Source organism: Amblyraja radiata, chromosome 25, assembly GCF_010909765.2.
Source record: "Amblyraja radiata isolate CabotCenter1 chromosome 25, sAmbRad1.1.pri, whole genome shotgun sequence".
NCBI lineage: Eukaryota > Metazoa > Chordata > Chondrichthyes > Rajiformes > Rajidae > Amblyraja > Amblyraja radiata.
Window position 1 is genome coordinate 21,857,950 of NC_045980.1, and position 21,993 is coordinate 21,879,942.

Consider the following 21,993-nt stretch of genomic DNA (forward strand, 5'->3'; position numbering starts at 1 on the left):
TTTTTCTTTCAATTTCTTTCTCCTTTGTTGAGAATGATATTTAAGAACACAAGAAATAGAATCAGGAGTAGGCCATTATCAAGCATGCTAACAGTTGATAGACACAAAAAGGTGGAGTAACTCAGCGTGACAGACAGCATCTCTGGAGAGAAGGAATGGTTGACGTTTCGGGTCGTGACCCTTCTTCACACTGAGTCTGTCCGCTGAGTTACTCTAGCTTTTTGTGTCTATCTTTGGTTTAAACCAGCATCTGCAGTTAATTCTTACACATGCTAACAGTTGATCCTGTATTTCAAATCCAATTCCCCACCAACTCCTAAATCCTATGGTTCCCTGGTTGTCCAAAAATCCATCAGTCTCTATCTTGAATATCCTTGGTGACTGAGCATCCATACTCCACTGAAAGAAATGTCGCCTCTTACCCCCAATTCTAGGATTATCCTACCCATTTGAGGACACCAGCTCCTACACCTACTATGTCAGGCCTTGCCAGGATCATGCACACATCAGAGAATACCTTTCATGCATGCCTCCAAACCGTGTAGGTCCATCTGACTGAGTATCTCCTCTTCGGCCAATCCAAGACAGTCTATTAAATCTATGATGCATTGCCTCCCAAGGCAAATATATCCTCCATAAGGTGAGAAGACAGACAATGCATTGGCCTTGAATCTCTGCTAGCCCCACTTGCTTTTGCCTTATTTATCCCTTGCAATAAATGTTAACATGCCATTCCCTTTGCCACTGCTATACCTGCATTCGAACATACCATACATCAAATGTCATCCGATCTCATCCCTCTACACAACAAGAGGATTTCAGTATAGGAGTAAAGAGGTTCTTCTGCAGTTGTATAGGGCTCTGGTGAGACCACATCTGGAGTATTGTGTACAGTTTTGGTCTCCTAATTTGAGGAAGGACATCCTTGTGATTGAAGCAGTGCAGCGTAGGTTCACGAGATTGATCCTTGGAATGGCGGGACTGTCATATGAGGAAAGATTAAAAAGACTAGGCTTGTATTCATTGGAGTTTAGAAGGATGAGGGGGATCTTATAGAAACATATAAAATTATAAAAGGACTGGACAAGCTGGATGCAGGAAAAATGTTCCCAATGTTGGGCGAGACCAGAACCAGGGGCCCCAGTCTTAGAATAAAGGGGAGGTCATTTAAGACTGAGGTGAGAAAAAACGTTTTCACCCAGAGAGTTGTGAATTTATGGAATTCCCTGCCACAGAGGGCATTGGAGGCCAAGTCACTGGATGGATTTAAGAGAGAGTTAGATAGAGCTCTAGGGGCTAGTGGAGTCAAGGGATATGGGGACAAGGCAGGCACGGGTTATTGATAGGGGACGATCAGCCATGATCACAATGAAGGGCCAAGATGGCTCGAAGGGCCGAATGGCCTCCCCCTGCACCTATTTTCTATGTTTCTATGTTTTTATGTTACACAACAATATTTCTTATTTATCAGTGTTTTTATGTTTTTCATGCCATTTTCCTGCCCTCCCCCCCTCACCTTGACCGCTGAGTCCCAGGATGGCGGGACGGTCATATGTTGAAAGAATGGGCTTGTATACTCTGGAATATCATATTGAAACATGTAAGATTATTAAGGGTTTGGACACGCTAGAGGCAGGAAACATGGTCCCGATGTTGGGGGAGTCCAGAACCAGGGGCTACAGATTAAGAATAAGGGGTAAGCCATTTAGAACGGAGATGAGAAAAAACTTTTTCACACAGAGGGTTGTGAATCTGTGGAATTCCCTGCTTCAGAAGGCAGTGGAGGCCAATTCTCTGGATGCTTTCAAGAGAGAGTTAGATAGAGCTCTTAAAGAAAGCGGAGTCAGGGGATATGGGGAGAAGGCAGGAATGGTGTACTGGATGATCAGCTATGATCACACTGAATGGCAGTGCTGGCTCGAAGGTTGCGAATGGCCTACTCCTGCACCTATTGTCTATTGACCCACAGGCTCACTGCCCTTCCCCTGCTGCCTTCATCCATCATATTTACTTCCTTCACTAGTCGTGTTGCACTGCAGCAATTTGTCAAGGCTTCCTTGACAGGACTTCCTCAAACTTGTGACCTTTCCCATATAGAAAGAAAAGGGAAGTCGGAGCCAAGGTTGCCAAATCTGAAAATGTCCTTTCAACCAGAATTAGAAACTGGTATAAACTGTCACCGTTTTTGAAACTGAATCAAAATCCTGGAACTTCCTGCCTTATAGCACCAGCCCGATGGGAACACAGTTGGTCTGTACAGGAAGCAACGACGAAACAGTGTAACTATGGGCATTCGGAAGAAGGCTATAATCCTGAAACACGTACCAAGTACTGGCAGCAACGTTTAATGACACAAGCGATAAGATGATCTCTGGTGGTATTAATGATGACATTAAGGTTTGGGACTTCTGACAAAACAAGTTAATTTATGCCATGCGTGGTCATACAGACTCGGTGAGTGGTTTGATCCTGAGTGGGGTAAAAGAGAACATCATCGACCTCACTGACAACATCCAGGAAGCCATGAGGAAGATTCGAAGGGTCGGAGAATAGTACCACGACTACATTCCCCCAGGAGGGTGGTGGCCTTTCGGGATGTTTGAAGGTTGGGGACAACAGTGGTGCACTGGGGACTGACCATTGGGACAATCTTGTTGGCCATATTACTGCGTTGTATGTGCGGATTGGCATCACGAACATGTGAACTTTACTACAGCCGGGCCGGATGTAACGAGGTAAAGCCTGTGGGCCGGATGTGACGGTAACCAGATTGTTCGAGGGGTAGAATGTTATACGATAATTTTCCTGAACTGTCTGTGACCCATAGTGCTGTGGCCATAGCGCTAGGTTAAAGCCCATAACGCTGTAGCCGGTAGCGATATATTTAGAACCCGTAGCGCTGCAGCTGACAGCTCTTTGTTTAAATTTCCACACGTTAAGCCGACGTGTTTAAACCTTTGTGCCCCAAACCGGCAGTGCTGTATTACCTTTATGCGCCATGTCTGTAGCGCCGTGTGTTTTGCTTTACGGGCCAGTCTAGCACTTTGTTCCCAAAAGGGGAGGGGGGAAGCATCGAAGGCTTCTGCCATGGGCCCTGTGAACGGTAATTACAGCTCAATCCAGCGCTAAATGCAGCTCAACTCTGCCTGTCTTGCTGGGTTAACCTACAGCCCTGCCTGGACTGACGGAATACCAGTCCAGAGCCGTGGAGCTAGCACTGCTTCTCCACACTGGTTGTAAGCCTGGGCCATATTTCCCGTAAGTCCAGGCAGGGCTGTAGGTTAACCCGGCGGGACAGGCAGAGTTGAGCTGGATTTAGCACTGCTTCTCTGCGCTGGTTGTGGGCCTGGGGGCACAGCTCCCGTCTGACTCCCGACGTCTCTGGCCACCCCCTAGCGTGGGGGGGGGGGTGGAGGGTGAGCACTCGGGTGGGGACGGGGCGGTTCGGCAGCGATTGCATCGCCGGAGAGCCGGCCGGGATCGGTCCTGGCTGCGGATGAGGCACAGGTCTATGTCCAGGGCTGCCATTGTGACCCTATGACCTGGGCACGTCTCCCTCCTCCAATCACCACATTCTATCCTCAGTCCCACCCACTCCCTACTTCCGCCTCTGACCGACACCTCCCTCCTCCAATCATCGCGCTGAATCATCATGTCCCGCCCCTATTTCCTGCTGACCGATGTCTCTCGTCCAATCGGCGCCCTCGATCATCAGTCCCACCCCTACTGTCTCGCGGAAAGCGGAGATTTCACCGGGTTTTAAAATCCAAATTACAAAAAATTAGGGGGGGGGTGGATCGTTCCCCACCTCTCAAAACAGAGGAGGGATGTGTGTCCCCTGGGATTTCCGCCACTCCAATGAACATTGAATTCTCCAATTTTAGATAACCTCAATACACCCCACCCTCCCCCTTCCTTTCCCCACCCCCCATTTTTCTTCTCCCCATGGTCCATCTGGACTCCCACCTATTTCTCCCCTTCCCCTTCCACCTACATTCCTTCCTCCAGCTTCACAATTCGTAACTTTTCAATTATTTTGTCTCGCACCTGTCTGTTCATCTCTGGCCTTTGTCCAACCAGCTGGTGGTTATAAAATGTAGATTGTTAAATGACCAAAACCATTGTGTTGGCTTTTCATTTCATTCAGATCACTTCCGGCACTATGGACTTTGTGGGTTCAAGGTCAGGTATTTTCTTTGGAACATTTTATTGTCCACAGTCAAGGGAGGATTTGTTTCCCCCTATTATGAGATATGTTTATCTCACATTTATCAGTGTGAAACTCAGTGTGAATCTATTTGCATGCTATCAAATGTCTTTTGAAATAAGGGATTTTCAAGACTTTGGCACTTGCTTTACAGCCAGGTGTTTACGGTGTTTAGGAATAAGTTGTACCTTCATTTGAGATTCTATTGTAGTTATAAGGCTAATCTTACAGTTCATAAAATGTGCCAATGGAATTTTTTTCATGACGATTAAAATATAGAGTTGAAGTTATGCATCTGCTCTACTGAAAGCTCAATGAAAAGAGGTCTAGTATATTGCCCTTCGGCTGCCCTCGAATGTCTTGTCCACACGATCACCTCTGATGTGGCTCCTTTTGATTGACTCAATGCCCTGTGAAGTGTGTCACTTGCTTTAATGCTCAAATGAACTGCAGTGTTCAAGATGACAGCTCACTGCTAGCTTCCCGAGGACTAACAACAGGCAATAATACCCAGAACCCAACAATGGATGACCTCCGGTTCGTCCGAGAAACTGAGTCGTTCCTCGACAAGTCCTACAGTACGATTGTTACACCTAAGGTACTGGAAGAGAGAAGGTGGGAGACAGTGAGAAAGGGAGGGAAGCATGGAATGCCAACGTCCCCGGGTGTTGTACCTCTTGTGAACAGGTTTAACCCACTTAGAAGCTGTCGGGACAGAAGACGTGTTTACACTGAGCGGCGGACTGGCTTGCGATGCGAATAGGGCTGTTGAGCCAGAACCAAAAAGGCCTAAGGCAGGCAACACCATTGTAGTGGGAGACTCCATTGTGAGAGGTACGGACAGGGGTTTCTGCGGCAACAGACGGGATGCGAGGATGGTGTGCTGCCTTCCTGGTGCCAGGATCCAGGATGTCACGGACAGAGTGCAGAAAATCCTCAAGGGCGAAGGTGAACATCCGGAAGTGGTAGTGCATGTCGGCACAAACGATGTCGGAAAGAAGGGGATGAATATTCTGCAGCGTGACTTTAGAGAGCTTGGAAAAATGCTGAAAAGCAGGACCTCCAGGGTTGTTATCTCCGGTTTGCTCCCAGTTCTTAGATTTAGATTCTTAGATCACTGGGATCTGTTTTGGGGTAAGGGGGAACTGTACAAAAGGGACGGATTGCATCTTAACAGGTGTGGGACCAGCATTCTGGCAGGCAGGTTTGCCACTGCTACACGGGTGGTTTTAAACTGAATAAGGGGGGGTGGGGTGTCGAATGGGATAGTGGAGGATGGAGTTAAAGAGAAAGGGTTTCTTAAATGTGTGAGCGTAGAGACAGAGGGGTGTAAAATGAGGGTAGAAGCAATAGGTAGCAAGGTGAAAAGTAAAAGTGGCAGGCAGACAAAACCAGGGTAAAAATCAAAAAGGGCCACTTTTCAACATAATTGTATAAGGGGTAAGAGTGTTGTAAAAACAAGCCTGAAGGCTTTGTGTCTCAATGCAAGGAGCATTCGTAATAAGGTGGATGAGTTGAATGTGCAGATAGCTATTAATGACTATGATATAGTTGGGATCATGGAGACATGGCTCCAGGGTGACCAAGGCTGGGAGCTGAACATCCAGGGATATTCAATATTCAGGAGGGATAGAGAGAAAGGAAAAGGGAGGTGGGGTAGCGTTGCTGATTAGAGAGGAGATTAACACAATGGAAAGGAAGGACATTAGTTTGGAGGATGTGGAATCGGTATGGGTAGAGCTGCGAAACACTAAGGGGCAGAAAACGCTGGTGGGTGTTGTGTACAGGCCACCTAACAATAGTAGTGAAGTTGGAGATGGTATCAAACAGGAAATTAGAAATGCGTGCGACAAAGGCAAAACCGTTATAATGGGTGACTTCAATCTACATATAGATTGGGTGAATCAAATTGGCAGGGGTGCTGAGGAAGAGGATTTCTTGGAATGTATGCGGGATAGTTATCTAAATCAACATGTAGAGGAACCAACGAGAGAGCAGGCTATTTTAGACTGGGTATTGAGTAATGAGGAAGGGTTAGTTAGCAGTCTTGTTGTACGTGCCCCCTTGGGCAAGAGTGACCATAATATGGTTGAGTTCTTCATTAGGATGGAGAGTGACATTGTTAATTCAGAAACAATGGTTCTGAACTTAAAGAAAGGTAACTTTGAGGGTATGAGACGTGAATTGGCCAAGATTGACTGGCAATTAATTCTAAAAGGGTTGACGGTGGATATGCAATGGAAGACATTTAAAGACTGCATGGATGAACTACAAAAATTGTTCATCCCAGTTTGACAAAAGAATAAATCAGGGAAGGTAGTGCATCCGTGGATAACAAGGGAAATCAGGGATAGTATCAAAGCGAAGGATGATGCGTACAAATTAGCCAGAAAAAGCAGCATACCGGAGGACTGGGAGAAATTCAGAGACCAGCAGAGGAGGACAAAGGGCTTAATTAGGAAAGGAAAAATAGATTATGAAAGAAAACTGGCAGGGAACATAAAAACTGACTGCAAAAGTTTTTATAGATATGTGAAAAGAAAGAGATTAGTTAAAACAAATGTAGGTCCCTTGCAGTCAGAAACAGGTGAGTTGATCATGGGGAACAAGGATATGGCGGACCAATTGAATAACTACTTTGGTTCCGTCTTCACTAAGGAAGACATAAATAATCTGCCAGAAATAGCAGGGGACCGCGAGTCAAAGGAGTTGGAGGAATTGAGTGAAATCCAGGTTAGCCGGGAAGTGGTGTTGGGTAAATTGAATGGATTAAAGGCCGATAAATCCCCAGGGCCAGATAGGCTGCATCCCAGAGTACTTAAGGAAGTAGCTCCAGAAATAGTGGATGCATTAGTAATAATCTTTCAAAACTCTTTAGATTCTGGAGTAGTTCCTGAGGATTGGCGGGTAGCAAACGTAACCCCTCTTTTTAAGAAGGGAGGGAGAGAGAAAACGGGGAATTACAGACCAGTTAGTCTAACATCGGTAGTGGGGAAACTGCTAGAGTCAGTTATTAAAGATGGGATAGCAGCACATTTGGAAAGTGGTGAAATCATTGGACAAAGGCAGCATGGATTTACAAAAGGTAAATCATGTCTGACGAATCTTATAGAATTTTTCGAGGATGTAACTAGTAGCGTGGATAGGGGAGAACCAGTGGATGTGGTGTATCTGGACTTCCAGAAGGCTTTCGACAAGGTCCCACATAAGAGATTAGTATACAAACTTAAAGCACACGGCATTGGGGGTTCAGTATTGATGTGGATAGAGAACTGGCTGGCAAACAGGAAGCAAAGAGTAGGTGTAAACGGGTCCTTTTCACAATGGCAGGCAGTGACTAGTGGGGTACCGCAAGGCTCAGTGCTGGGACCCCAGCTATTTACAATATATATTAATGATCTGGATGAGGGAATTGAAGGCAATATCTCCAAGTTTGCGGATGACACTAAGCTGGGGGGCAGTGTTAGCTATGAGGAGGATGCTAGGAGACTGCAAGGTGACTTGGATAGGCTGGGTGAGTGGGCAAATGTTTGGCAGATGCAGTATAATGTGGATAAATGTGAGGTTATCCATTTTGGTGGCAAAAACAGGAAAGCAGACTATTATCTAAATGGTGGCCGACTAGGAAAAGGGGAGATGCAGCGAGACCTGGGTGTCATGGTACACCAGTCATTGAAAGTAGGCATGCAGGTGCAGCAGGCAGTGAAGAAAGCGAATGGTATGTTAGCTTTCATAGCAAAAGGATTTGAGTATGAGAGCAGGGAGGTTCTACTGCAGTTGTACAGGGTCTTGGTGAGACCACACCTGGAGTATTGCGTACAGTTTTGGTCTCCAAATCTGAGGAAGGACATTATTGCCATAGAGGGAGTGCAGAGAAGGTTCACCAGACTGATTCCTGGGATGTCAGGACTGTCTTATGAAGAAAGACTGGATAGACTTGGTTTATACTCTCTAGAATTTAGGAGATTGAGAGGGGATCTTATAGAAACTTACAAAATTCTTAAGGGGTTGGACAGGCTAGATGCAGGAAGATTGCTCCCGATGTTGGGGAAGTCCAGGTCAAGGGGTCACAGCTTAAGGATAAGGGGGAAATCCTTTAAAACCGAGATGAGAAGAACTTTTTTCACACAGAGAGTGGTGAATCTCTGGAACTCTCTGCCACAGAGGGTAGTCGAGGCCAGTTCATTGGCTATATTTAAGAGGGAGTTAGATGTGGCCCTTGTGGCTAAGGGGATCAGAGGGTATGGAGAGAAGGCAGGTACGGGATACTGAGTTGGATGATCAGCCATGATCATATTGAATGGCGGTGCAGGCTCGAAGGGCCGAATGGCCTACTCCTGCACCTAATTTCTATGTTTCTAATTTCTATGTAATAGAGGTCTTGATCTGTGACCCATTTTAAAAGAGAATTATTACCAGCCTGACCACATACATAGACTTCATAGTCAGGTTCAAAGGATAGTGATCAGAGCAGGAATTTGGCTAATATTTTCACCTTTCTAGTCAAAGGTTAGTTAACTTTTACTTTTTTTATTAAAGAGGAAAAGAAATATGCATGAAACGATTCCTGTCAGTCACCATTTTATTTTCAGTCATATTATTTTTCCAGGATTGAAAGACAGCATGCTTGCAGGTAGGATCCTATTCTATTTCATCCTCCTCCTCTTTGCATGAATCCTTGCCTTGACCTCCTGCCTCAGATCCTGTTCATGTCTCCTTCAGCTGCTTGGGGGTGTGACCTGGAAGCAGCCCCGTTTGTGCCACTGCATATCTCTGATGCGACGGATGGATTGAATCAGCGGCTGGTTAGAATCCCATTCATTCCAATGCTTGTAGTCTGCCTTTTCAAAGATGTACTGCTGCCCTCTGTAACCTGGGTACTGGTACCCAACCCACCTGTCGGATCAGAGAACACAATATTTATTCTACCTTTTTCTGAATATTTGGGATAACATTCATTATAAACACCCATTATAATTACTACATGAGATCCTGTGATATCTCATTCAAGACCCCCTGTCGGCACCCATCCACCTTTTCTGGTTGGAAGCAGTTAAAAACATCACTAAGATTTTTGAAAAAATCTATATCTACAATCCATGTGTACTTTTCTCAAGCTGGTTTTCATTTCCTCCGCTGACTTTGGCAGACAATTGCAGATTGGGCATTGAATGGACAGCCACCTAGTGTGGTATTTAGAAAGTGCAAATTAATATGTTTTTTTTGTTAATGTTTTATTTAGTGAGCTGTGAATGTCAAATGTGCAATCTGCAGATTAAGATTGTTCAAGAGCACATGTGGCCACATCTGTACATAATCAGACCACAGGCAAGGGCCGATGGAAGTGAGTTTCCAATGGATAGTTTCGCAGTTATTTTCCCAACACCAATAATTCTGCAACCAATAAAACGTTGTGCAAATGCTCTTGGCCTGCTCGCAGCACTGCGCAAAGGTGGAGGCGTAATTCCTGGATTCCTGGAGAGGAATAGATCGGGTCTCTTTCCCAGAATATGGGAATCGAGAACCAGAGGACATAGGTTTAAGGTGAGGGGTGAAAGATTTAATAGGAACCTGAGGGGCAACTTTTTCACGCGAAGGGTGGTAGGTTTATGGAAACGGGTTGCCGGAGGAGGTAGTTGAGGCAGGTACTATTGCAACATTTAAGGAACATTTGGACAGGTACATGGGTAGACAGGTTTAGATGGATATGGGCCAAATGCAGGCAGCTAGGACTAGTGTAGATGGGCATGTTGGGTCGAAGGGCCTGTTTCTACACTGTAAGACTATGACTTGGGAGATGGGTGGGTATTGCAAGAAAACAATCACTAGAGGACTGCAGGAATACTCGTTCATCCCCAAATTCATCTTTAGGAACACAAAGTGGGATGGACATCTATTTTATTTCTCAATAATTGCAACAGTGGGCACAGGACATAATGTTACATATTTAGCAAGCCTACTGTACACGATCTGTTAATGGACCAACTGAAAATAAATTCTGGGGAACAAATGGGCCACCAGCAGATTTTCCTCTAGGTCAGCCACCCTGACTGATTGATTTCCATCCATCCTCCTAACAACACTTTCTGTGATCTACACAGTCAATGCTCCTTGTGTATTTCATTGTCTCATCCAGGACTGTGAGCAATATTGCGAGAGGCGCTGACGCATTTGTTACCCAACGATGCCTCACCTTTTGTTTTAAACACTTCTTCCATAGTTGTTTAGTTTGATCCAGGATATTATTTGTTTCCAAAGTTACCATCCTTTCCATATTTCTAGCTGTCTATTATAATTTATAATTCTAGAGCATGTTTCTAGTTGTGCATTCAGATGTGGGAATGTTAGGGGTAATTTTAGAGCGGTGGGCTACACACCATTCTTTTGAGATACGCAGCAAGAAACTGTCAAATTGACCTCTGTGCTGTATCAATAAGATAAATGAGAATGTGGAAGGAAATTTCTAAATGGACCAAGGCCGCCTTACGTTCCATTGGCAGCTTTGATGCTGGCTACCCTGTTCTGGAATCCATGAGCCCACAGGCTGGGAACATCATCTTCTACAATCTCCATTTTCCTTCCATGATAGCCAGCATTTTCAAAGAGGCTGATCTTGTGCCCATCGCCATCCTAAAAGAAAGTAAAAGAAAGAGCATGGAGTAACATAATGTTGTCAACTGGCTTGTAATACGTTATTGATGTTGCTCTCAATTTTCTAACATGCTGTTCCAAACTGCATGGTGTTTGACTGCAGGAGCCAATCATGCCTGGATGGTGCAAGGCCCACTCCTGAAATAAAGTTACAATCATTAGCTGGGCCAGAGTTGAGCAGTCTGGTAATAATAATTCCACTACAATTCTTCAGCATGGCCCCAAGTACAACAAAATATATGGTTGTCTGTATGTGGAATGAGCTGCCAGAGGAAGCTATAGAAGCGGTTACCATTATGACCGTTACAAGGCATTTAGGCAGATATATGGATAAGAAAGGTTTAGAGGGCTATGGGCCAAATGTGGGCTGATGACATTAGCTCAGTATGCCAATTTGGTCAGCATGGATAAGGTGGACCAAAGGGCCTGTTTCCGTGGCTCTGCAGAAATAGGCTTGTTTACGATGTAAAGAGATTTATGGGTGGGATAGAGGTGCTTAAATACACCATACGTTAAATACACACGTTCCTTCTCCCAATTAGGATCTGATGAGGACAAGAGCAATGGATTATTTGGGCAGTTTTCCTCTGCATAAAAAGAGAAACATCAGTGAAAATTAGCTTTTTGTTCATGAACTAGGGCATCTGTTGGTATGCACTGACCATTCTTGAAATTGTACCCTAGTTTGTGCACATTCACTCCATCATCCACAGTACATTTAGATTTTGCCCTGCGATTCGGAATGTGTTACAAATTGCTATTTTCTATTAGTCATGCACTGATGCAACAGGATACTCTGTGAGCGAGGCATTATTGCATTGTCGTGTGTGTGTGTGTGTGTGTGTGTGTGTGTAAGAGAGAAATAATTTAAATGTGTGTCTTATAGGGCATTCACTTGAGCTTTTTTTTAAATCATGTGTGACCAGTCTTGTACTGTCTGAATATATTTTTATTTACATTACACGTCTCTCCCCATCATGATCTTTATTTCACTATCCCAACAGACTCTTTCAGCTTCAACTTTCTAAAATGTTGGTGCCTATGTGCCATATTATTAGTTCTCTCTTTCTCTGACTCTGTATTTGCTTACTCACTGTGTCCGTCTCTCACTGTATTCTGTGACTGCATTTCTCACCGACTGAGCTCCATTTTGCACTTCTATGGCTTGTGTTCCTCATTATGTGGTTTGTTCTTGCTCAACAATTTTCTCTTCCTTTGTCTGGTAACTACTTCTCTCTCAGATGTGGATACATGAGAAATAAATAAGGTACTCACGACATGGAGTGGTCGAAGTGACAGCAACCTGTCACTACTGTGGCTGTTGGACCAGGTATCCCATCGTGGATATTCTCCCTTCTCCAAAACAAACTGCTCGCCACCGAACTTCTGTCGTTCAAAACCTACCCATCTGAGAACAAAAACCAATAATGGCTAATCACAACACGACATAACTCAAGATAATAGACATTCACACCTTAACCCGAGTAGATACAGTTTTATTGAGAAGATCTTATAGGTAAACCTCCATCTGTTGTTTCAGCAACCAAGCTATAACACCTTTATCAAACAGAAGTTGTGTGTTTAATAAACACGGGCCATAACTAACTTTGAAGAAAGTTTTGCTCATGTCTTGCAACTGCTAAGCTTTGCCGGAGGGTCATTGACAAACCCAGCCAGCCTTTTGAACCAAGCAAATTCATTGACTAAGGTCATTAAGGAAGATACTATAATCAAGCAGTATACATTTGACAATTAGAAGAAATATACCTTACAACACAAATCACTAATAAAAAAAAATGTGGTTAACTTTGAGCATGGGACTTTCCTAATTAACTCAGTTGCAGAATCTGATTCCCTGAAGCACCATTACATCATCACAAACCCCCGTGATCTGCCTACTGCATGACCATTGTGCAATCTCTCCAACTCTTTTTAGTTTAAGAATTTGGCAAAGAGCTATTCCATCCTTGCTAGGTTCAGAAAGCAAACCTTGTTAATTTAGTTACAAGATTAATAGTTACTTCAAATTGAACGAATTAAGAAAAATCTAAAAGCAGAAATCATAACATGAAGAATGCTTGACCAAAAACAAATATTTTTAACCTTCAAAGCCATGAGCTGCTTCTTACATCTCTTCAACCTAATCATGGGTTATCTCTAGTCTTTACACATCTATATAAATGGTTTTACTTACGGACCACTTTCCACATGAATTGATCCAACTTTTTCAAATCCTTTATCTGCCAAGTTCATACATTCTCCTGTAAGCTCCGACTTGCGTCCCTGGAAATTTTCAAGCTCATAAATTGTGAGCTTGAGAAATATTAATGCAAAATAGATTAATGAAACTTATTGGGTAATAGCCTGGATTTTCTTACCTAGCCTGTAAGTCTTGCATAGGTTTAGCTGGGGTATCAAGGGTGATTGTAAATGAAAATGAGGAATTGACTGACGCATGGAATGCTGGATGTGAAGAATAGTCTTTGTTTCAGCTTTACTCAGCGCCCATGTTTTCCACTACGTTAATTACTGCATTGGTGCCACTTCCCTCACTCATGCAGAAACCACAAATATTTAATACTGTTGCCGATATTTTTCATCCATCCTGCTCTCAATTCACACAGTCCATCTCTGACTCTTGCCTTCCCTATCTGGATTTCTTGCCCTTGGGTGACAGGTTGGTGACCAGCATTCATTACAAGTCCGCAGGCTTTGTCATCTCTCATCTCTTTCTCATCTCTCCCAGTTCCTCCATCTCTTTCTCATCTCTCCCAGTTCCTCCATCTCTTTCTCATCTCTCCCAGTTCCTTCATCTGGCAATAACACTTTCCACACAGGTGCCAGAGTTGTCTTTGTTTTGCTTTAACCTTGGCATCCCCTCTTATTACCGTTGACAGAGCCCTCAACTATCTCATACTTCCCTCCCCTCTGTTCTCACCCCCTCTCTTTCCAGCCATTGCATAGATAGGGTAGAAGCCCTTGCCTTCTACCTTACCAGCCTCCTCATTCAATGGATTCTCCTTTACAATTTCCTCAATGTCTTGACCACCAAACACATCTTCTCCTCCCATTCTAATTCAGCATTTTGAAGGGACCATGCACATGGTCATTTAGTTGAGCATGTTAGGATAATGACCAGGTTTTCAATTCGGCTGCTTTTGACTTAGTGTCTCTAATGATCTGGTTTGGGGCTGCAAATATTCATCATATTTATAACAACAGAAAGATATTACTTCAGGTTTTCTGATAACACAGAGATGTGACTTTATAAGCAGTTTAGACGAAAGCATTAAATTGCAAAGGGATATTGCCAGATATCCTCTGTAAGTAAACATAAAGTCAATGTTAATTGTAACGGAGACTCGCAGATATTTGTTGACCAAAGCTGTTAAGGGACAAGAGGGAGTGGTTTCATGGAATTAATCAGATTTTTTTTTTAAATGTTAAAGAGCTTAACGAAACCATGGAATTGATGGGATGGAAACCAAAATTCATTATTCTCCGGATTGTGGAAGCTTGGAGGTTGAGATTACTGAAGAAATATGGATAGGTTTTTGTATAAATTGGGAAACAAGGGGATTGGATGAGGACATAGACTGGAGATACGATCTTACTGAATGCAGAGATGGAGCAAGGCAACAAATGACTCGCAACCATTTATTTACATTGGCACTTGGCCACCTCCTCATCCTGTGATATGGGACAGCATTATGTCAGAACCATAAAAGCATGACAGTACATACCACCAGACTTGGATGGCCCTCTCATATACTAAGGATGTTTTCCCAATCTATCTAATTTTACCGACCTTGGATTTTTTTAGCTGCACTTTCTGTTTCTATATACAGCCTATGTACCTATATATATTCACTATATACTGCATCTGCTTCTACTCTCTTGCACGACCTTGATGTATGATATGATTTGACTGGATAGCATGCGAATAAAAGTGTGTCACTATCTCAGTACATGTGACAATATAACAATACACTAACTAGTCTATAAGCTTTCTAAAATTGCAATCTGTAAACATGACAATGAGAATATCTGTACAGTTAAGGTTAGTGTACAGGATCACCCACTGTTGGTCAACCAATCAAATTGGAGGCAATGCAATTAATAGGAATGTACCTCAGAATGCGTTCATTTGACGTCAGATCAGACATCAAAAGAGAAGATATGCGTTGAAAGATTGGGCTAAGGGTTGAGAAATGTTTTAAAATTTACCTTTACATTTGACATTTTCAAAAACAGTTCTAATTTCAAGCAGTGAAACTTAGCATCTGAGTAAACATTTTTAGTGCCCAACAGTGAAGTTGAGTTGGTTTTATTGTCATGTGCACGAGGACGGTGAGGTACAGGTGCAATGGAAATCTTGTTTGCAGCAACGTCACAGACACATACTCAGAAGTACATAACCTACACGTAACATTTCTAAACAGAAAGAAGACAATGCAACAACAAAAAAGCAGGACAATAGTGCAAAAGCTGCAATAGGAATAAAACAAGGGGGTTAGTAAACCTGCTATAAGATCAATGTTGGGTACCTTGTAATTAGCGTCGGGTGCACCCTTGCTTTTCCCGGTCGCTTGCTGCTCCGGTTCGCTCTGTAGCTCCGCCATCTGATCACCTTAAAATGCAATGACACCAGTTACAAGTGGGCAGCTCCCCGTCGTTATACGAGGCAGCGGATCACAGCTCCCGCTGGGGTTGGTCTCACACAAGCATCAGGAGATGTCGCTTCGCTTCGGCCCGTCACCCCATACCCAGACTGAGAGGGCAGGACCTTTCTGTTGCCCCCCCCCCCCCCCCCCAAGCTAGCAAAATGGGCAGCTCACTGCCTCAGGGATAGCGGCAGGAGTGGGCATTTAATCTGCAACACTCGGGGAGAAATGTATCAAAATAAGATGCGAATGATGGCACCCCGAATTACTGGGAGCGAGCAGGGGATAGCTACTGAGGTGAAGGGTCGAATGGGCTGAGTTTTGGATTATTCATCTGGTCCTAGCTAAAAATCTTCAACTGGAACTTCACCAAAAAATCGTTGTAATAATGAGAATGGAACCAATTAAATTCTGAAGTAGCCAAATACAGTTGTAAGCCAATTTAACTAACACCTTTCCATGTTCTCCAGAGATGCTGCCTGGCCCGCTGAGTTACTACAGCACTTTGTGACTATCTGTGACATTTCCTTTCTATTGCAGTATAAAATGTAATTTTGCTCAGCGAGGTTGTGAATGGTGGATACCGCGGGCGAGGAGGTTTCACAGAGCGAGCGAGCGGCCGGCGAGGCGGAGAACGGCTGCCCGTACCGTGGGGACCGAGCTGGGACCGTCTCCTCCGCCGAGGGATTGCTCGCTGCTGCTCGCCCGCCGCCTATTTAAGCACCCGGAGCGATAGCGGATTCCAATTCCCCGCAGCGGAATCCAGCCAACATCATCGGATCTGATTGTTCAGCGCACAGAGGAAGACCTCAAACTCCGGCCCCGCCGATCTCCAACCCGCCTGGTGATTTGCACAGATTAGAAACGCAGACCCTCATCAGCAGTTTTAAACCAGCACCGCCGTGTGTGTGCCAGAAGCCAACAGTGCCCCAGACTGCTGCCATCGACACTTTCATTTGGACGCAGCGGCCGCTTTCATTAATGCTCCGTGACAGACTTAATGAGGGGATAATCGATTCAAAATATCAGAGAGAATCCAACTGGTAACAATGCAATGGGGATAAACGCGAGCCGAGAGCGGGGAGGCTGTTGTGGGTGATTGGCCATGCATGCATGTGTCAGGGAGCTGGGCACCGGAGAGGTGTCTGTACACAGCCGGAGACTGCAGCAGATATTCGCCCCCCCCCGGGCTGGAGTTCAGAGACAACCCCAGGGAGATGAGAAACGTGGCCAGGTGGTTGAGAAGGCACCCTGACCAGCTCTGGGGAAACGCCATTGTGTGTGAATGGGCACTTCAAAATATTGGCTTGCAGGTAAAAAGAACCGGTACTTTCTGGACAAGTTATGTCAACATGTAGATCAAAAAGGGGTAGAAATTAAACGTGCCACCTCCCCTAATTTAATTATAAACACAAATTAAATTAGCATTTTTATAACACTTCTAATGTTAAGACCCCTGGCATTTTTCATAAGATTAAAACATAATTGATAGCAAGCCACGGAAGGAAATATTAGAACGAATGGCAAAGCTTGGTCAAATTATTTAATTTTAAAGGGAATCTTAAAGGAGACGATTGAAAGATGAGAACTCTCGAGGTGGGGATTACAGAGCTTAGAATGTGGGCAATGAAGGCTCTGCTGCCAATCAGGAGAGGAAACAGCGGCAGAGTGGTCACAGTCAGCATTGGAATAGAGCAGTGATCTGTGAGAGTTAAAGGGCTGGACAATGATTATAGGGAGAGAGACTGAGAGAACACGGTGAGATTGGAAATCAGGGAAAAGCAGAAGCAGACAAGGAGACATCAGAAAGCTAAAAGAGAAGATGAATAGGAATTTACCTAAACCAAGCAAAGCGATGATAGGATGAGAGGTGGAGAATCTCTGGAAGTAATTAGGAAACAATTGGATGCTGAAAGGTAAGGCCATTCTTGTGAGCATATTAAAAATGGGTGTGTCTCTTTGTGTCAGGATAATTATCTCATGATCATGAGATGACACCATTCCAGGTCAAATCACAGGAGACAGCGGATTATGTTCCGTATCTGTTCCCCACCCTAATCAAGTCTCTTGCATTCATAATATATATATATGTTCTTAAATATAAAACAGTCGATGCTCAGTCTGAAGTTTTTTAATTACTAAATCGTACAAAAATTGAATACAGATTTTATTCTTACCATTATCTGTATTTACAGAGCTTGAGGCAGCTGAATGGAACAAACTTCAGTGAGATTCTCTAAACCACATCCTTTGAAACAAGGTTGTAAGCACATGTGCCTTTCTCAGATTCTGCTGCCAGGAACAGGGAGAGCAGGATTCCAGTCAAGTACAACATGACTGGAACGGGAACTAAAACACAGGTTGGTTCTTTTGTTCAACCTTAAATCAAATTAATGTGCTCTCTTCTTGTTCACTATTGTGATTTGTGCTGTGGATTAATTTGTGTTGAAAGCAGACAGATGTTTTTTTAAATAGATGTTGAAATAGATAAATGTCACCCCGTGCATCAAGAACCAGTAAATGAATCACCACAGGAGAGATGTTATCATTTTTGTCTCATCTCTCCACTGAGAAATACCTAAATGGAATTAGATCAATCACACCAACAGGAACTGGAGAAGCTCTGAAACCTTTGCTTCATCCAATGTTACACCATTGTCGCCCAATACATTGCATGGCTTTCCTCACTCATTCCACAAATAAGCAAAACGATTAATGTGCTGTGCATTCAAAAAATTATAGTAGAGCAAGCACTCTGTGAATTGGAAGTTTGCACTTCATCAGACTGATAAGCTGTTTGGCTTACATTAGAAAGCAGTGCTTTCTCTTGTGCCAAACCCATTATACCATTCCCAAACCTGTTTCAGTCTTAGTTACTACATCTTTAAATTCTTTACTTGCACTGTTCAACTTTCAATTTGAGGTACTATATAATGCAAATTGTATCAATGTATTTTCACTCAGCCTCTAGTAAATTATCCTTGTCAAAACATGTAATGGCAATTTTTCCTATTTCCTAATGGTTTTATTCAGTAATTAACTATGCAGCTGAGTTGGTAATGTGTCCTAATCTCCTAATCAAGTGGCAGAGTAACCCATCCCATTTCTGATAGGTATTCGGTGACCCTTTCCAGCAGCAGCAATGAAGAGAATCTAACAGAGAGGTCTGTGGCTGGCACCAGGAGCTTGGAGGAGGAGGTAAGTCTGCAGTTTTGATGATCAATGCTCATGCGTGGAAAGGCAATGTAATGAGATAACAAAGACCAACTTTATCTGCAGTTCATACCCCAGAAAAGGCAGAGCACACTGCAGGGTGGGAAAAAAGGACATAGAAACATAGAAAAATGGGTGCAGGATTTGGCCATTTAGCCCTTCGAGCCAGCACCACCATTAAATATGATCATGGCTGATCATCTAAAATCAGCACCTCATTCCTGCGTTTTTCCCATATCCCTTGATTCCTTTAGCCCCAAGAGCTAAATCTAACTCTTGGGAGCATCCAGTGAATTGGCCTCCAGTGTCTTTTGTGGCAGGGAATTCTATTGATTCACAACTCTCTGGGTGAACATTTTTTTTCCTCATCTCATTCCTAAATGGCCCACCCCTTATTCTTAAACCGTGACCCCTGATTCTGGACTCCCCCTACATCGGGGGGGGGGGGGGGGGGGGGGGGGGATTTCTGCATCTAGCCTGTCCAACCCTTTAAGTATTTTATGTTTCCATAAGAGCACCTCTCATCCTTCTAATTGCATTGAAACAACCACCTGCATTAACTCAGTTATGCGAATACTGATCTCGAATTCTTCTACGATATGTATTTTAATCACACCATGACACTCATTTACCCTGGCATAGTGGCAGAGTTGATACCTTGCAACGCCAAAGACCTGGGTTCAATCTGACGAAAGGTGCATGTCTGTATGGAGTTTGTACGTTCTCCCTGTGACCTGTGTGGGGTTTCTCAGAGATCTTCGGTTTCCTCCCACACTCCAAAGACTCCAGGGTTTGTAGGTTAATTGGCTTTGGTATAAATGTAAAAATGGCTCCAGTGTGTGTAGGGTAGTGTTAGTGTGAGGATCGCTGGTCGGTGCAGACTCGGTGAGTCAAAGGGCTTGTTTCTGTGCTGTTCGCTAAATTAAAATAAAGATTCAGGTCTCCTTAACAGCAATTCTCACCATTACTTCCCAGACCATCAATTGGTTTGATCTAGATCAGATTTGTTATGTTGCTCACTAATTTGATTTCCTGGTGAGTAGTTATGTTATACATTGTCTTTTGTCCAAATACAATGATTTAACTCTTAACCAATTAATCCATTAAGTTTAAGAACACAACTGAATATAGAGATATTCCACAATGCACTTGATACTTTTGTAAAATCTTCTATGATTGCACTTACACCAGTGATTATGAAGTGCTTTGAGAAACTAGTCCTGCATCACATCAGAACCAGCCGAACTCCCCCCTTCAACCCACATCAGTTTGCCTAGAGATAACAGATCCACTGAGGATGCCATCGCCATAGCAACTCACACCGCACTGACCCACTTGGAACACCGGGAAAGCCACGTGAGGATGCTATTCATTGATTATCGCTCAGCATTCAATACTATCATTTTAATCAGCAAACTGCTTGACCTAGGCCTCTCCCCCTCCATCTGCACATGGATCAAAAACTTTCTCACAAGCCGCCCACAGAGAGTTAAAACCAGCCCCCACATCTCCTCCTCCATCACACTAAGCACTGGCGCACCTCAAGGCTGTGTGCCGAGTCCACTCCTTTACTCCTTATACACCTATGACTGTACAACTGCCCACCCTTCCAACACGAGTATTACATTTGCTGGCGACACAACTGTGGTCGGGCTCATCTCAAGGGGGGACGAGATACAGCGACTGTCAGAGTGGTGTTCAGTAAATAACCTGACACTGAACACCACAAAGACAAAGGAGCTAATACTGGACTTCAGGAGGAAACGGGACACAGACCCGGCCCCACTCTGCATAAATGGGGCATGTGTGGGAAGGGTGCAGACTTTCAAATTCCTAGGAGCCCTCATATCCGAGGACCTCTCCTGGTTGGCCAACACCACTGCAACCATCAAGAGAGCACAACAGAGACTCCACTTCCTGAGAGTACTCAGGAGGCACAACACCAATAAGAAGCTGCTGGTGGCCTTCTACCGACCATTGAGAGTCTACTGACATATTGCATGTCAGTGTGGTATGCAGGCTGCTCTGCTGCAGATAAGAAAGCGCTCCAGAGAGTGGTAAAAACAGCAGAATCACCGGCTGCTCACTGCACTCTCTGGAGGATATTACCACCTCACGCTACCTCAGCAGAGCCACTAAAATCATCAAAGACTCCACACACCCCGGTCACCACCTTTTTGAACTGTTACCCTCTGGTCAGCCAAAACACGCACCTCCAGACTCAGAGGCAGTTTCTTCCCCAAAGCAATCTTCACACTCAATATGAAAAATCACTGAGTCTTATTCATGCTGCACTCTTCCATGCTGCCACCCACCTTGCACTTTATTATCACCATGTGCAATACTGATTATTTACTTATCTTGATACCTTGTTTTTAACACTGTTTTTAAATTGTGTCCTGTGTTTTTATGTTTGTATATTATGCACCAATGGAGTGGCAATAACAATTTTGTTTTATGCAGTACTTACGACAAATAAAGGCATTTCATTTTATTTCATTCACATTGTGTGTATGCGCACCAGTTAAGGTGTGAATATTTCCAAGATAATTAAAAAGTTTGCTGTGAATTATTACTCTTTATCAGTGATATGGTGACATATTCACTTGAATCTCAGTGGAATGTGATGTGAGGTATATGGCAGCAGACTTATATGCTACAATGGTAAAGTATCAATTGAATCGTTTTTTCTTGTCACCATCGCCATTCTTGTTTTCAGACATTCTCAGTTTCCTGGCTTTCTCCATATTTCAGAAAGAGATAAAGGAAAATGTATTTTCTTCCAAACTCTGAAATACCTGCTTGTTTGAGTGTTAATTAATTTCAATGAGATGCAGATTTTCTTTAGTTGAGGTGAAAATGTCCAATTCTTAGGCTGAGCATTGCCTCAGTCACCCACCCCTCCCTCCCTCCCTCCCTCCCCCCACCACCCACTGGCCTGAATCAGTTTGAATGGTAAACCAGTCCTTCAAAGCAATTGGCACAAACAGGTGAAGGAAATACTCCTCACTAAATAATTCTGGAGTTTCTGTGGCAGGTATCGCTGGATATCCATTTCATCAAGTCAGCCCTTAAAATGCATTTTAAAACAACGATTGATGCTGCTGCCACATAATGATAGCATTAGCAAAGTGTGTAGAGGAAATCTGCTTAGAAACTTTAGTTCTATTAATGCTTCATTTTACTATTGCTGATTTATAATGGAGAACTTCCTCCATTAAAGATAATGATCTCCGTTGGTGCCACAGAGCAATACAA

General features: G+C 43.7%; 1 protein-coding gene and 1 long non-coding RNA gene across 3 annotated transcripts in view; one reads left to right on the forward strand and one right to left on the reverse strand.

The window, feature by feature from the left end:
* Nucleotides 1-18,883, forward strand: part of LOC116987392 — a 65,469-nt gene extending 46,586 nt beyond the window's left edge. For both annotated transcript variants that reach the window (XR_004415707.1, XR_004415708.1), the window contains exons 3-4: nt 17,718-17,882; nt 18,636-18,883. This is a non-coding gene — a long non-coding RNA (uncharacterized LOC116987392). The remainder of the gene's footprint in view (nt 1-17,717; nt 17,883-18,635) is intronic.
* On the reverse strand, nt 8,776-16,393 carry LOC116987390 (beta-crystallin B3-like). The gene is made up of 6 exons (XM_033043389.1): nt 16,171-16,393; nt 15,406-15,488; nt 13,053-13,171; nt 12,134-12,266; nt 10,695-10,837; nt 8,776-9,103 (listed from the first exon to the last, which is right to left on the reverse strand). The coding sequence occupies exons 2-6, from the start codon at nt 15,478-15,480 to the stop codon at nt 8,926-8,928; spliced, it is 648 nt and encodes a 215-aa protein (XP_032899280.1). The 5' UTR covers nt 15,481-15,488; nt 16,171-16,393; the 3' UTR covers nt 8,776-8,925.
* Nucleotides 18,884-21,993: the final 3,110 nt, after the last annotated feature.